At 51.8% G+C, this 16,701-nt stretch overlaps 4 protein-coding genes across 4 annotated transcripts; 3 read left to right on the forward strand and 1 right to left on the reverse strand.

Moving 5' to 3' along the window:
• Positions 1 to 442: 442 nt before the first annotated feature.
• On the forward strand, positions 443 to 3,563 carry NECHADRAFT_88829 (uncharacterized protein; the record flags this gene model as incomplete). Its single annotated transcript, XM_003040202.1, has 4 exons — positions 443 to 1,017; positions 1,124 to 1,531; positions 1,810 to 2,359; positions 2,424 to 3,563. 4 exons carry the CDS (start codon positions 443 to 445, stop codon positions 3,561 to 3,563), a joined length of 2,673 nt encoding a protein of 890 aa, XP_003040248.1.
• A 3,026-nt stretch (positions 3,564 to 6,589) lies between these two features.
• Positions 6,590 to 8,607, reverse strand: NECHADRAFT_88830 (uncharacterized protein; the record flags this gene model as incomplete). Its single annotated transcript, XM_003040213.1, has 3 exons — positions 6,590 to 6,700; positions 6,757 to 8,190; positions 8,461 to 8,607. The coding sequence occupies 3 exons, from the start codon at positions 8,605 to 8,607 to the stop codon at positions 6,590 to 6,592; spliced, it is 1,692 nt and encodes a 563-aa protein (XP_003040259.1).
• A 3,920-nt stretch (positions 8,608 to 12,527) lies between these two features.
• NECHADRAFT_88831 (uncharacterized protein) lies at positions 12,528 to 14,505 on the forward strand (the record flags this gene model as incomplete). Its single annotated transcript, XM_003040203.1, has 4 exons — positions 12,528 to 12,686; positions 12,883 to 13,756; positions 13,799 to 13,977; positions 14,086 to 14,505. 4 exons carry the CDS (start codon positions 12,528 to 12,530, stop codon positions 14,503 to 14,505), a joined length of 1,632 nt encoding a protein of 543 aa, XP_003040249.1.
• A 1,219-nt stretch (positions 14,506 to 15,724) lies between these two features.
• On the forward strand, positions 15,725 to 16,541 carry NECHADRAFT_88832 (uncharacterized protein; the record flags this gene model as incomplete). The annotated part of the gene is made up of 2 exons (XM_003040204.1): positions 15,725 to 15,850; positions 15,906 to 16,541. The coding sequence occupies 2 exons, from the start codon at positions 15,725 to 15,727 to the stop codon at positions 16,539 to 16,541; spliced, it is 762 nt and encodes a 253-aa protein (XP_003040250.1).
• Between the last annotated feature and the right edge of the window lie 160 nt (positions 16,542 to 16,701).

Genomic DNA, 16,701 nt, shown 5'->3' on the forward strand with positions numbered 1-16,701 from the left:
CATATGTCTCCGGAAGCACGGATTCTGGGGTGAAGGCAAAACTTCAGATCGTGGGCATCTTGTCAACGGCGGAGCTGAAGAAGATTGCCGACATGGCCAGCTGAAACACATCCGACAAGGACAAGGAGGCCGGGATTATGGGCTCGGCAGTCTCGCAAGGGAGTATTCCAAAGCAATCACGTATGGCATCTTCCCGTTAGACGACATTTTCTTCAAGCGGGATGGGGATGCCTCGTCCGAGACTCGAGTACCCAGCGCCGGAAAGTACCAAAAGTTCTTCGAGAAGCTTCTCCTCAAGCTCACCTACAAGCTCACCTAGAACGCCATTGCCTCGTAGATGGCGTCCGTCGTTGGCTCAGCTGATCTAGATTTTATCACCACTCTTCTTTTTGTCCAAGAAGGACAAGGACGGTCACGTTGAGGATATCTCCGGGTTCCGCAGATGGATAACTATGTTGTCTACTTCACGTCGAGCACGGCACCCACCGGACTGTACATCAACAATAAGTCCTACGACATCCGTACCATATTCCAGGGGCAAAAGAAGATTCTTTCCACAGACCCCAAAACTCTAATCCGTCTCGAGTCCAACCAGCTGTACCGCTTCGTCCTGCACGGCGGTGACATTCGCGAACTCGACTGGCAGGCTTCAGGCACGCGCCGTAAAAAGGTGCCCGACGGTTGTCGTCTTCCTGACCTCACATCGTTCCGCCTCAGGCCTCTGTTTAACAAGCTCCGTCGGGCGTCGATCCCTTCCCAGAGGTTCAGCCGCAGCGCAGGAGATGCTGCGAACATGAACAGCCGCGGCCAGTCACTTGACAAGTTGGACTTTGCCAGCATGAAAATTCAACATCCACGGCGCATCCACAGCTTTGTATTCTTCAGGGGCAGCCTTTCTAGCTCAGGCGCCTCACCTCTGAAGTCCCTGTTTATCGGGGCCGACGCTGCGTCAAAGGTGGCGGCAGAGCAGGAAGACGGAGACAGAGAGCTTCAGGGTGACGCTGCTCTGCCCAGCATGTCGGTGACCTTGCTCCCGGCCAAGATAGCCTCGGTTGCCGGCTGGGTGGGATGCTTCACTGATAGACTTAGAGTCGGAATACGTGCCCACTGACACATTGGACAGGGCCCAGCAGTGGGAGTGTATGAAGAACTATAGTACATGGGCATCCAACGGGAAGGTCTTTCTCTACCCGGAGAACCTGACCGAGCCGAGTCTGAGAGTCAACGAGTCGCCTTTCTTCAAGGAGCTGGATACAGAGCTGGATCAGAACGAACTCACAAAGGAGACTGTGAGCTCGATGATGAGGAGCTACATGACGAAGCTGGCAGACGTGTCGAACCTCGAACCGGTCAGCCTGTACTTGCAAAGGTCAGGCGGTCAAACCGCCGTAGTTCACTTGTTTGACCGCGCCTGGAACGCCCCCTCTGACAACTACAACCGGTCCAACAGTCCGAAAACGAAGCAACGGACGGCGTGGACCAAGATGGCCATTGAGACCCCCCGCTACGTCACCAAGACTGGCAAGATGGGGTCATACCTGATCCCGGCTGTCCCGGGAAACAGACTGCTCATCTTTATCCCTCAAATCATGATGAATTCGAAGATGACGGACGTCAACTAAGCAGCCAGCTACATCATACCACAGACTGTACAGAGTGGTGAGGTCAAGGGCACTCAGGTCGGCCATCGGCTTGAGATTCGCATGAGTTGGACAGAGTGTCGAAACGGCGGTTGAACGCCCCGGCAGCAGACCTCGGATGCCATCACCTGGGACTTAGAACCACTGAAAGACGCAACCATTGATCTAGACCAGGTCATGTTCGTCGCTTTGGAACAGGAGCAGCTGATAGACGACTCATCCATCGCCATCGCCGTAGCCACGTGCTCTACCCGCTTGAGGGACCCTCCCCCGGACCCAAACGCTCCAGAATCGACTACCGAGGTTCTAAAACGATCGGAACCTTCCATTTCTCTGGGTCTCTTGTCGGGAATGATATCGCCCCTGGCATAAACCCGAGAGCATTGCAGCATCCGCAATTCACAGCTAGCGAAAGTACGCAGTTCTTCGGAAGCCGCATGAATAGGGACCGCGTATACACAACCCAAGCCACCTACACCTACGATGCTCAAAACAGCATCTTCAACGCCGAATGGCCAAAACCGACCATGCCATGGATCCAAATCATTGTTAATTCATCCACCAACGACGTGAGCAGTGACATTGTCTTCCCGAGCCCAGCCGCAACCGAGCCCAAGCAGGAAGACGTGCGCATGGTTGGCCCTCAGCGTCTGCCACTTCGTCTTCGATCCAGTTGCCCCGGACAGGAAATCGGATCTGTACCGGATCTGGAGGCTCTTGTCCTTCAAGGACATTCAGAGGATGACCTTGGAAGACTACCTGCTGGAGACAATATCGTCCAAGTCCTTTGACAATGACAATGCAGTGAAGATCGTCACTGACTGGCGCAACAATACCTTCCGGCCGCACCCGGTTGCAAGATCGCGGCCCCTGGCGTACAAGAAGTGGATCGTCATCAAGTATATCAAAATCCTCATTGCGTACGGAGACTTCTATTTTCGCCAGATCACGCTGGACAGTATTCCAAACGCCATCCACATGTACGTTCTGGCCTCGCACTTGTACCGTCCCTGGGGACAGAAGATACCGCGGAGACACAACAGCAACCTGAGCTCTGTGTTGAGTTCTGTCAACGGGCCCATGCCGACCTGCCGGTTCCAGTACCTCCTTGGGCGGGCCATAGACATGGCAGTCGAGGCTAAGAGCTTCGGCAACGCACTGCTGACGGCCAACGAGAAATTCGACGGTGAGACTATGGCCGCTCTGCTAGTAAAGCACGAGTCGATCGTATATCAGATTGGGATCGAGCTAAAGAAGAACACGCTGAGGGAAGCCCGGGCGGCGGTCGAGGCCCGAGAAGACAGCCGCAAAGCACCAGCCTACCGCCTCTCGTATTACCTCATGACGCCAGGCATGGATCAGGGTATCCCGGGCATCGAGGACAAATTCCAAGACGTTTCCCTCAATATGCTAGGACCAGTAGAAGAGGGCAACCTGAAACTCCTGCAGGATGAGAAGACCGAGATGGGCAAGCTTTCCGAGAGCCCATGGTCTTCAGAAGCATATCGGAAGACTCGAGACCGCTGCGAGCGCCTTCCACTCGCTACCGCTCGTCTCTACCCACGCTACACCTCTGGGCTGCGGCGTGGCATTGCACATCGGACCGGCCAACGTCGCCCATGTCATGGACGGCTAGACGCGGATGCCCTCACCTTCCAGAGCTCCAAAACATGTGAGCTCAAGGCCGTCGACAAGCAGATCCTCAGTTCCAAGATTCGCGTCGAGACGTGCGAGCAGGAGATTGAGCAGCAGGAGACGCAGGTAGAGCAGGCCAGAGAGGTTGAGGAGTACCTGCAGTCTAAGTACACCAACGCAGAGCTGTGCCCCTGGATGGCCGGCGTCACTAGGTCGCTGTTCTCTGATAAATACAACAGACATAGCTCCCGCTCTAGCTCTGAAGTCCGTCCCTTTCACGCCGAATGACCTGGCCGGCCCTGTCGGCCGCCAGTGCAGTCCACAATGCTTCAATGCCCTTTACCATTGGAATCGTCCCCATTCCTCTCTGTCAGAAGAAATCTGAATACATGGCCAAGCAAGCGAAGGAAAACCTAAATCGTATCGCGGTTGGCCTTCAGTGGTTCGACGCTGGGAAGCAGTTGTAATGCTTGGAGAACCCAAAGAGAAGGGCCAAGCCTTGTCCGATTGCCCTGGGCACCCAGCTACGTCCCGATAGGTTGTTGGTCTTGAACCGTCAGTACCATTGCGAAAAAGAGGCTACGTGAATATGAGCACTTGAAATGGCCATTTTCATCATTTTCATCATCCGCACCTCGACATATCTTTCGTCTTACTCAACCATTGATGGCAACGAGTTGGAAAGTGCGGCGGAAAGGATGAATCGGGACAACCTATGTATTCTGCTTGTGATCGTCACCTGTGTGCCGCATGAACCGGAGAGGCTGCTCCCGTCAGTGAGAGGTCAAGGGGAACTCCGATCAGGATCAAAGTCGGCATATGTAGCGATGGTGGCTCAAGTCTGCTCGCCGTATGTTATGAGTCTATTCAAACATGTAGTTTTACAATTGTTTTCACTTCCAGAGTCGCGTTTAATCTTTAATTGGCTAACAGTATGGAGCCAACTTGGGAGGAGCCCAGGCGAGCACGCGTCGATCGACAGGGAGTCACTGATGGCGGCTCCAGGCGACGGAGGAACCGTAGTCGACAATTTTGAGTCTGATTCCTTCAACATATTATATTTGAGTCTCTCTGCAACGCTCCGCGACGATCCGAACCTGATGCCACACCGCCATGAACGTCCAACCGCCTGACACCCATGCCAGCCAAGATATAATAGTTCGTCTGGAGTAGCGAGGATAACATCTTGAGAGGGATATGGTATGAGCCTCCTCATGGGGGACGTTGGAATCATGTCCTCAAGGCGCCGAGAGTGACGGCTGGATATCTTTGTTGATTGGGAGAGTCGCTGCGGGATTACGATTCTTGTTGACACAACTTAGTTGATTAGCCACATCAACCGACCGAGTACTATTAGTAGGGGCTGGAGCGGCCGAACTCACTTGGATGGATGAAGGGTGGCGGCGGCGAGGCGAAATATGGGGGAGGAATACCGGATCAGGACAAGGTAGAACAAAGCCGAACTTGCTTGAACAAGAGGGCCATCTGCTCCTAGATACTAGATCAACTAGCGAGCCTAGTAGGAAATGGCCGCGAAAAGAAGTAATACAAACCAATGAAAGGCGGCGGGATGAAGGCTTAGTCTCAAGGGCGTGGAGAGTAGCTCACGCGGGATCGCATGGTGGTGATGATTGTTGGGGGGTTTGATAGACCGGTGTTTGATAAGAATGAGATTCAGAGACGCGTTTTCTTATACCCTTGACGTTTACGGACCGTTCATCTGCTCTTTTGGGGCGTAGCTGTCCACCCAAGCTCTTTATTGTACTTGAACAGCAACAGTGCACAGGCTGTGGTTGAGACTCGGGACTCTGAGTCGAAAAGCGACCTTCATCCTTATAAGTCAATGAATGCTGGAACATGACTGAAGTTTGATTAGCAGTTTCATTGCACTTCTTTACTCTCGAACATGGTGATTTATAAGACTGATTTGGGGGCCTATATACAATTCTATGCCATGTTCATTCATCCTTGTCATCTTTGCCTATCAAACACTCTGGACTCTTCTCCCCAGTTTGACACGTCTCTTCAATCAAGCTGTGGCAGCCTCTTTTCGCCTGACGGCTTGATAGTGTCCTCCTCGTCATCAAGTCCCCAAATCTACTGAGCCAAAGCCGCGGCTACACTCTCACCTTGCTCCCAGTCGTCTCTGTTACCAAGTTCCATCATCACGTTCGCCCCATACACAATTCATCCGCCTACCAGGATCACTGATACTAGTTATCACGACAAATAACCTTGAACAGGAGCCTACGCCCACCTAATTGCGTCGTCCCCTTTGATGTTCGACAGCAACTCGGCTCTTATTTGTATTCCAGGCTTTTCTGACCAAGGAAGCTTTCTCACTTGTATAAAATGTTCCTCATTGTCGGCATCCAACGGGTTCGCGAGGATGGTGAAGGGGACTGCCATGGCGACCTGGAAACGTACTTGTTTCGCCCTTCATGATGTTATATTGTGCTTGAGATCTGTTCTTTATCATAGTTGCAGCCCAGCCCTTGATGGGTTAACTGAGCCCGAAGATCGTACTTGTTCGCCCAACGCATGCGCCGCCAGTTCTCACCCAAAGCCCCAACCAGTGATATAACGCATCAGACGTGGGTTTGCCGAGAGTCAGGCTATCGCTCAATGGGATTTTCGAGTCCCAAAATCCTGGTGATGGCCATTACTTTGAATGATCCATAGCCAGTGCTTCATAAGAATTGCTGAAGGCCTGTGTGCATCTCAAAGAAGCTTGATAGATGGCTCGGTATTGGAGGAGATCAAGGTCCCTCTTTTTGGCGACCCCTGTGATTCTGAATATTGGTAACTGAAAACAGATCTCCACCGTGTGGGATCCCTGACTTGTCAACTTTGTGATCTAGAGAGAAAGTCGCCGTAATGCTCAAGTGATGCTACCTCGATACCACCCCCTGATTGTGCTGACGCAAGGTTGGAGGGAAAAAAGGCCCAAGAGCCGAGCTAACAGATACGGGGTGCCAAATACACAGAAGATGACCGGGAATCCGTGGACGGGCAATATCTTTGCTTATATGATTGGTTCTGGCGAAAGACTTCACATCAAGTGGGTTTCAGGGTCATGGCAGGTATCAAAGACACGAGAACCCTCGATCAGCGTTCATTTTCATCATTTTCATCATTTGGTTAAACGAGAAATGAACTATGCAAGGGCCATCCAAATGTATGAGAATATCCAAACGACAATCATCAAGGGTATCTGAAGAACCAAAAACAGGAGATTAGAAGTGTAGCCAACTGAATAATACTCTCTTGCACTCTTCGCCCTTCACAAGTCGAGTACATACTCAACTCAGCTTCTATCCCCCAGGACATCCTTCACCGTGGTGACACTGGTTGTCGCAGCCACCGCGTTTCTTGCAACGACAGTTTTGACACGATATCGTGCATGGACAACCTCCGTGGAAGTACTGACGAGAATAATTAGTTAGTAAGGACCACTCAAAGACTCGGCAGCTCAACTTACCGTCAATTCTTGTTTACACTTGGCCAGTTCATCTTTCGAGAGACATGTCCAAGGACCGGAGTTTGCCTCCGAGGCGGCCAGGATGGCTTGAACCCTATCCCTGAACTCACCCGACATTTCCTCATTTGTGACGTGTGGGTTCTCCAGTTCAAACCTTGATGCTTCCATGACTCTGACCATTGACTTCGGGTGCCAATGCATAGTCCCCGTCATCAAGACATTGGTCAGGGACAGCGGAGCATGAAGCGTGGTTCCTGGTTGTACCATGGTACTGCCCTGCTCAAGGTACAGGGCAATGCCGTTGGCCGGGTAGACACCTGTATCCAGCCACTTCTTAAGGTCTTCCAAATGAAGACCTGGCCACGTCACCCAGAGCTTCTCACCATCTTCACAAAAGGCAGTCGTGATAACGTGATGTAGATCAACATGTGGAAGATGCATAGCACCTCGAGTAGCCAAGAGCTGGAAATGTGTTGAAGCGGTAAGGTCGATTGGGATGGCACCCTCAGCCTTGCCCTTGCTTCTCTTCCCACTCTTCGGGGGCTGGTCACCGAGCTTCATCCTCTTTCCATTGCCAGATCGACTAACATCGGTGATTATGTGATAATCGGGTATATTGACCAGGCATTCCGGAACAGGGTTCTTCTTTACACCAGCCAAGTTCAGAAGATTGATAGCACAATCACCTGGCTCTGGCTCACGAAAACGCCGGGTAGCATCTTGGGATGGCCACTGCTGCGGTTGATGACCTTGCTCGGAATACATGGCCCCAAAGTCATGAACGTCGATAGCAGGTTGGGACTCAAGGTAGCTGAGATACCAAGGAAGCCCGACGAATCTTGGGTTTGGGTTTGTATTCATCGCGGCGGGAACCAGTATAGGGAGCTTGCAGGGTCCATGCCTCAGGACAAGCTCGGCTTCGTCCATGGAGCAAAGGACATATTGAGTCGTTGGGCCGTTCATGGTGTCCACCTTTGCCAGGTACTCTACGGCGGTTAGGGGAGTCCCAATATCTGCGTCGCGGAGGATCAAACCGAACTTCTTGGCGTCGTGGCCTTCGCGGAGGCCGGCTGATCCCTTCGACAGCAGCTCATCGATGAGTTGTCGGGATTCTTCCAGCTTCGCCGCCGCCTGGTGTGTGTATGCTTGAGTGTCTGTCGGTGAAGCTGTCGGTGAAGCTGTCGGGCGGCTGACGTTGAGCGAGTTTCCAGATGATCTGGCCAACTCGCAAATTCTCTCGTGAGCCCTCTTCAGCGGCTCGCCACAGGCACAAAGACGATGTACGTTTCTCTTGTGCTTTCGAAGCAACTCTTTGCGTGGAAAAGCCTTGTCACACTTGTCACAGGTGAAGGTAACAGGTGCTCGGCAAACGATCTGATGCCGGGTGATCTCCTCACCAGCGAACACTTTGTTGCACCCACCACATGTTTCGTGCTGCAGCTTGTAGTGTTGGTTTATGTACTTTCGATGGAAAGTACCTTGACATCCTCGTTCGCAGGAGACGGGTTCGGGTTTTTTGGGCATCATGGGCCAAGACGATGGCACCAGGAATGCAAGGCTGTCGTGAAGGCCAGAGGGAACAACAGGCGCACAGGCTGTCGAGAAGGTCGGCGAGGACAAGAGGCACGACGAGCCGGGAAGGAGAGCAAGTCGTGATGGTGAGATACAGATAGGGTGAGACGGTCGCTACGGCAGTGACCACACAAGAAGAGTGCTCCGATGATGGAATAAGATGACAAGGCCAGAGGCCAAGGCTTGTTGTTGTTTACCACCGGTAGGGAGCTTGTATTGATATTGCTTTTCCTGGGGGTGTGGCTGGGCGTCTCTGGCTGTGGCGTGGGTGAAAGACATGGCAAGAACTTGGCCGTAACCAGTATCAAAGTAGAAGGACAGTTTGATTGAGCAAATATTTACCATGGGCGTTACCCAGCTACTCTCTGGGCCACTACGTATGAATCCGCTCCCATCTTATCCCCCCGGTCAAAGTCCTACCCTTCGCTGAATCTTCCCGGTCCTCCATTGATGATGGCCCCTCGGGTCCCTCAGAAACGTATTTTACACTTGCTGCAGCTCTACATGGCGGGCGATATGAGTGACGGCTTCTTCAGCAGCTCTCCCGCTATGGACCAGGGCTGTTGAATGATGTAGATCCACCATGGCTTGGCGAGTGTCCGGCATACCAAGCCGGAGAGGACTTCCCAGGGGCTTCTACCTGTAAAAAGCAAGAATAATATCAACGCGAGGTTTCAGCTCTGTCCGCGTCAACGGCAACGGCAACGGCAACGGTTATTACGGCACAAAATCGGGAGGGCCCAGAACCTTGGCATCCGACCAGTACGCTGCAAACAAATTGCCGAGAATAACAAGGCACAGCAAGGCGAGTCGGAAAGCCAACCCGTTTGATTTGACTGCGGAGGGGACCACAGACTCTTCGAGCGAAGCACGAAAACCCCTGGGAGCGACGTTGGAATAAGCTCAAGCCAAGACTGACCACAATCCGCCTTACCAGTGGGGTGATGGCCCATGGAGATGGTGTGCATGTGTCTCTGAACCTGGGTCCTCCGCTAGGTCCCTAACTTTTGACACCTCTTGGCGGATGACTGGGGATCCTCAAAGGCTGACTCTTGGCCTCAATTGTGGAAATGATCCTTCGTCGATCGGTACCAAATAAGTACCCGCATGGGTCATTGCGGAGATTGCGGCCGAGGCTGGGGAGAGCCATGCATTGCATAACATGTACCTTGATGCTGTGCACTGGGCTGAGCTTGTGCCATCAGATGATGGAGGTCCCTTCAGCGCATTGCAGACCCCATCGCTGTAACAAGATTGATTGTCCCAAGCGGAGTATTGGCCCCGGAGGATCGGGAGTCGGAAAAGATGGATCCCCCCCCCCGACCGCGACCGGTCTTGCCGGGGCGAACCCCTATTTTGTCGCAGCCTCCGCCAGACTGAGAATGAGAGGCTCTCATGAACATTGTAGGTACTTGGCCTTCTCTAGCCTTGAAAATCCACCAGACCTCGTTGATATACGGCACTCTTTTGAGAGCATCCATCTTTGATCAATGTGACTCTTCAGAGTGCGCATCAGTTGACACGACATATTCACTCCCATCGCCCGACTTGTTTTCTTTCTACTTGGCCCGGATTCTCCAATCTGTCTGAGGCGCTCGACGCCGGACCTGGAATCGTGTAATGAGCTGGAAGCACTTCATGCTTCGAGGCACTTTATGCCAGAGTGTGAAAGCACTTTATGCTTTAAGGCACTTTATGCCAGAGTGTGAAAGCACTTTATGCTTTAAGGCACTTTATGCCAGAGTGTGAAAGCACTTTATGCTTTAAGGCACTTTATGCCAGAGACAGGGTAGAGGCATTTTATGCTTCCGCCTACCCTGCGTTTTCTTCAACTCCACAGACACTTGCTTCTCTTCTCTCGCTGGCCATGGGCAAGCGTCTGATGCCTCGGCTCAGGGTTTCGCTTGAGACGCGCATTTGATCCTTCTGTGCGCTGGCATGAATTGATCCAGGATATCTTGTATACTGAAGCATCTCCCGCGTCCAGCCACTCGAGCTCAAGGCATTTTATGCCTTGATATATACCCTCCTCCTCCACGATAGTCACTTTTGCCGATAACATTCTCTCCCCTCCACCAAAGGTCCTCCTCGGATGGTCCCGATGCCAACATCACTGTTAATTGAATGATGAGAACTTTCGGTGTTATCGTCATTGTTCTGGTGTTATTATTGTCTCGGTGTTTCCGTTGTTGATTCGCGTTTTCATTGTCGTGATCGTGGTCGTTATGTTTTTATGTTCTCTTGTTCATGGCCCTCCCCTCCCCAATGACTGGCAATGGCGGGTTTGTGTAGGTAGGTAGGTAGCGGTAGAATAGCCGATGACCCATCATCGTCAAGATCCATGATTGTAAACTCGGCTCCGACCGCATGGCGATCTCATAAGGTCTCGAGCGTGGAGCAGCTAGACGAAAAGATTGCAACCGAACAAGACTGTAACTGAACTCGTTGGCCACCGCTGCCGGAGGAGGTGTCAAAGGGGGCGGTTGATGATGGATAAAGGAGATAGGCGAGCGCTGTTGTGCTCTTCCGTATGTCCGGGCTAGGGCTTGTTGGAACGGGAAGTGGATTGGTATTGGTACTCTTGCATGTTTCTAGGCTTCACATGGTTGACTCGGTTGAATTTACCACTGTAGTTGGCCTGTTGGACTTAATCTGTCCTTGATGCTAACGATTGGTGCTTGAATGAAGAGCGTGTATTGCTGGGTCGAGGCGAGTTGAGAGAATCTAGTCTTCTATTGAAGCTTCCCAGGGCATTTGCTGAAGATATTGCCATTGATAAATGCGTGAGTGCATCTGCTGATGAAAAGGGGCGTGTTTATTGTATAGGTACTCGTATACGCAGTATAAAGTCGTCAAGCGTAAAGACATATCGCCCAATAAGAGGCTTCGGGGTTGTATGGATAATCGCGGCGCAAAGGGAGCGGCGGACGAGGGCCGTAGGTTTCTCGACTTGGACCTTGTTGGTGAAGGCATCGCTGTTCAGGCGGATTGTGTGTGGAATGAAGTGGCAGTCGATATTTTAGGCGGAGAGAGGCTCGGAAACTGCGGTTTCGAACGTAGGAGATTGAGAATCGAGGAAAAGTATGTTGAGTGGCTGGTTTCTGGAAGATGCGACCGTCGCCATGAAATATAAAGACGTGGCCCCACGGAATCATGGCGACGCTCGAACTGAGGCGCCAGGACCCAGGTCTAATGTTGAAGCATCTTGATGTGGTTGGTTATTGAGTTGACGGTGTAGGAGCAGAGTTCTCTCTGGTGGGTAAGATACTGAGGTAAACGAGAGCTTGAAGGATGGTGGGAATCTCTATGACATGGTGGATGATGGCCTAGTCGTCATGAGCCTCAAATGCACTGTCGTTATTATGGACACGTGGGCTCCCATCATCATGCAGGTGTGCTTTGTCACACACATTCCGCAGATGGACAGGCTGGCCATACCTTGGCATCGAGTGAATACGGGCACATAATAGGCTTCCGGGCTTCCTCACCGCCGTTGACCATGTCACGCCAACGATGCCGCTAATGCAAGCACTCAATGAAGGGTGGCAACATCATGAACAGCTGGCTCATGCGACAGTCCGCATGACATGACGCTGCGGAGACATGATAGAAGTCAAGAAAGGAAAATGGCTCTGCAACAGTATCCGGCGTAAGCACGACAAGAGAGACGAAAGCGGTGTGGACAACTTTGCGGCGATATTGAAGCAGCTAATGCAAGTATTCAACGAAAGATGACCACGTCATGAACAGTTGGCATTTCAAACATCCGGCGTGACCGAGCCCTTTGTTCTCCTCTCACCGCTCCACCAGCCCCTCAAGATCGTTGGGGAATGAGTAATTCACCAAAGGAAAGACGGTACTATGCTCCTCCCCTCCCTCCTCCCTTCTCTCCATGGTCTGTCCATCTTGACTCACTTCTTTTGAACTCACTGGCAGAGGATCTTGCTCGTCAGCTGTTTGACCTGAGCTGTATCTCCGACTGTCTAGTTAACCTTGGTCATCGTTTCGTCCTATCACTCTTGCTTACCGCCTCATTGAGCCTCGTCACCAAGCTGCCAAAGATCTTTCCGACTGGACACAACTCTCTCTGGTATCCTTGCTTCGAGTTGGCTCTATTACAGTATGTGTGTGTGTATGGTGATGTTTCTGGTCCTTTCCAACTGATCCCTCGGTAGTCATACCAGACCAAGTCCATCAACATGTGCTTTTCCAACACCAAGCATGTTTGTGAAGGAGTTCCCGTCTCTTCCCTCCGCAAAGGCCTCAACATTCGGTTCGAGTGGAAGTGCAGCAATGCCCAAACTCAGATGCTCCGTCACATGGCCTTGCATGAGGTGACGAAGCAAAACTGTACGCAAGTGAGTCTGAGGCGCTATCTCTTGGTCAACGTATGGAACACTGACGGGATTTCCCCCAAAGAAAGAGTTGCCTAGTTTGCTATAGGCGATCAACTGCTACTGGCCTAACTCTGAATATCCCGCCAATATTACTCCCCGAGTCCAGAGACGCATGGAAGTTGTCTTTCATAACCTTGTCTTGGACGGTATTATTTAGTCCACGCGGCTATCTACTGGTGGATGGTCTTCTGAATGGCCTGCTTGGACTAAGAACTGGCTGAAGATGGACTGGACTGGCGATACTTCGCCGCCCAGTGACGTTTCTCAGGGAGGAGGCATAATCATCGACTTGACCGACCTGAAGGAGACTCTCGCCGAGGCCGTACCTACCGCTGAGATGGCCATGACGATGAACCCTTCTCCGATCTCGCCTCCCGAGTCGGTCGACATCGTCATGCCAGATGCATGCGATATACCGGCTGTCTTTGAGACCACCGGGTTTCCCATGACGCCTCAGGACTCCCCAATCGGAGGGTTTAGACCGCAGGGCATGTTTTCGGATCACCTGCCCTCCAGCTCGACAACCAGCTTTAATCAGACGTTTTTTCAGGGACACACCCCATCAGTCACTTCTGTGACATCCTTCAACCCTACTTTGGCATCTCACCATGGGAATCAGGGAGATGCCACGCCGGTACACTATACGGCATTAAACCAGACTCTCGCACCCAACTTTGCACAGTTACACAGTACACCCACGTCATGCACCTCGTTCAACCAAGTCTTCCTCCCACGCGAGGCCAGAATGACTCCTCCCACAAGCCCTCCAAGTTGGCAGCCCTCTTGGTTTGGAATTCCACGGACGAATAACGAGCCTGTCCACCAAGTGCATCACCCGATGCCGTCCATCGCCACTTCCAGCTTCCAACAACGCCAGGGCATCGTTTCTGGCCCCAGCCACGCGAGGAGTCAGCCAGGAACATGTTGTCCTCAGTCAACCCAACACCAAGATCAACGACAGGCTGGGCTCGTCGGACCTTCAGCTGATATTATTGCACCTGACTCTCTTGCGGCTGCTTATCGTGCCGCTGGTTTTACTTTGGCCCCTTCTCCCATCTAGACCCCCGTCGCAGCTCCATCTGTAACCTCCTTTAACCAAACCGCTATCTGGGATATACAAAACGGAACGTCCTCGCACGCACCGCCCGTCGCTATTGAGAATATCATGGATGGAGCTTCATCGTATGCTCCAACTGCTATAACGCAAACTCGAAAGCAAATCCCCGCCCTCTCCCAGATCCCCGAAGACGAGGTGCGTCCTCAACAAAGGCATGAGAGCGCCACCAAGGCATACCGTGCCATGCCGACGCCATCTGCTACGCTATCTCCAGAAAGGGTAGTGCTAGCTAGTCTAGGTTAGACTGTACTTGCTTCTCGCGTTGAACTTTGGCGCCAGAATGTCAACTCGCCTATGGTCGATCTGGTCAAGGTCAAAGTCGCCATGCTGCTTCAAATCTCTCTGAGGAAGAAGTTAAAGATCCGAATTAAGACTAAGCAGGCATATGCGATCTGTGAAAGCATTCAAGGAGCGCTGATGAGCATCCACGAGATGAGGCGGAGCCGAGCTGCAAGCATATCGACCATGGCCAGGAAGAAGATCGGCCTGGGGCTTGTGAAGCCAAGTTCGGAAGATATAGATCATCTCTACGTCAAACTTGAAGAGAAGCAAAGCGAAATTGCGAAGCATGGGGAGAGCATATTGAAGGAAGTGATGGAGGTGGGCAAGTGCACTTTTCGCAGCGATGGGCGGAGCGCTGTTGATGGTATTATGAGGCTTTGAGGTGATGGATGATGAGGAATGAATGAATGAAGAATGTTTTTTTTTTGGCCTCACGATAGCCAGTTTGCAAGTCTTTAACTCCGTAGTATCTATCCTGTTATGAGTAGTGCAGGTAGTCCAACTCTGGTATCTCTGATCCATCCCATCCCGATGGCCGAATAACTGACAGCATGGATACCAACCATGTTGATTTGAACTCGCCCTCATTATTCACCGGGAAAATAGCACTTAAACAGGCCTCTTACCATGGCCTAGATCCACACACTCCAACTTCCTTTATCAGGGAAGGAAAAGCTAGGCATCTTGATCCTCCGAAGCCCTCAGCCTGATACAACTGAGCTCGTCCACTGACGGCCTCGATTATGGCTTGACTGGACACCAAGCATGCGGACCAATGAAATGCGCAGGTTTACTCAAATTGTCTGCTCACGGCCTAGCGCCAGCCGCCGTCGTTCATGAGCCAGTGAAATGCCCCAAGTCAGATCCGCATCATTTCAGCCCGGCGCTGCTCGCAGGCCGCCTTGGAATGTCAAAATACAGATGGACCGTCTGGACTCGGGCCACAGAGAGGATACGGTAATCGAGCGGCCCACAATAGGGTTCCGTGCTCAACCAATCAACGGGAAGCTATGTTGCGTAGCACACCCCCCATTCGAACGCACTGACAGTAGGGCGTTTGAATGCCTCTTTTGGAGTGTGAATAGCTTAAAACCCCGCCAACAAAGGAAAAATGCCAAAAATAGAGAAATAAAAAGAATAACAACAAAGGCCATTGTGCTCGCAATCGCTCAGTGAATTGCCCGTTTGCAGCTTGGTGACGTAGCGTATTGCCACAAGTGCGTTGGGACGGTACGAAACGCCGTCGCTTCATGCCAAGCCTGTACCGTTGGAGGAGCCTCTCAACTAATTCAGGCAGCGCTAATGTAAGCCTAATGACCCACAAGCCAGTGCCTTTGATTGGAGATATTGTCATGACGGGTAAAAGCGGGGGAAAAGTGGAAAAATGGAGTAAACGGTGCGTTAGCTCTGTCTGAATTTGTTGAGAGGATACGGTACCTAGGCATAAAACCGGCCGCACGGCCGATTTCCTTTGTAGAAAAACAAGGCTCTTTCAAACCTCTCTCTCATGCTCAGATCGGTGCAAAATAGCTGTTAGTCACACTAACCCTTCCTTCTCAACCTCACAACAACAACCTTGGGCATCCTTCTCACAAGCAATATGCCGCCCGAACTGGGCCCCTCTGTCCACGAGACCCTCAGCGACTTTGAACAATCCAACATTATCCTGGTGGAATGGGAAACTCCTCTGCTGCGTCGGCTGGGCTACCCCCTCGCACCTAAGCCGGTATGTCTGACAAGATGCATCCCAATCCACATACATGACTGACCTTCTTCAACAGGACTTAGTATTCCTGGTCCCAGATGAACAACTCCAAGTAGCAAACGATATCGCCAAAGCCAGAGGCTTGCTGAACGACAACCACCCACCTTCCTACCTCTCTGAGCTTGCGGGCCAGGGCTTTCGCTATGTTTACGGCAACCCAAAGCGCCTCCTGATGCTAGCGCCTCTTTCTTGGACTGGCATCAAGAAGGAGGAGCTCATGGCTGTCGCGCCATCTGCGCGGCAACCCTCGTACACTACTTGGACAGTACCCTTGCCTGTTTTTTGTGTCGCCTATTTGCGCATTATAATGCAAGAGAGTGCTGGAAGCCGTGTTCGTGTCATGGCAATCGCAGATCTTTCGAGCGTCATCGCCTACAGCATGTTTGACATGGGCTACGAGGGGGACTGTATGCTCGGCCCAGAGGATGTTATTGATGAAGGTATAGAGATTCAAAGACACGTTGAAGAGGACATGGCGGCCAACAAAGACGCTCTGGACATGCAAAATGCTCTCAACAGCATACGAGAATGGCATTTTACCGAGGACGCTGAGTGGGCTAGAGGAACCTTGATCCAGTTGGTTTCTGGAACGTTACGGTATGAGGATTTACCGAGCAATGGACGACAGGGGGTTATGGATGAGGATGAGTAAGGAATAGGCAAAAATGACAATCATGTCTCGACATCTTTATAAACGATGATGCAATAAAACCGGCAATAACTTGCTCCGTTTGTTTTCTGGCTACCTTAGGCAAATACCTAAGCACTTGTGTTTTTCTCCTCGGCTTTCTTCTGAACACCGCATCACGGAC

Source organism: Fusarium vanettenii (genome assembly GCF_000151355.1).
Source record: "Fusarium vanettenii 77-13-4 chromosome 17 genomic scaffold NECHAsca_75_chr17_2_0, whole genome shotgun sequence".
NCBI lineage: Eukaryota > Fungi > Ascomycota > Sordariomycetes > Hypocreales > Nectriaceae > Fusarium > Fusarium vanettenii.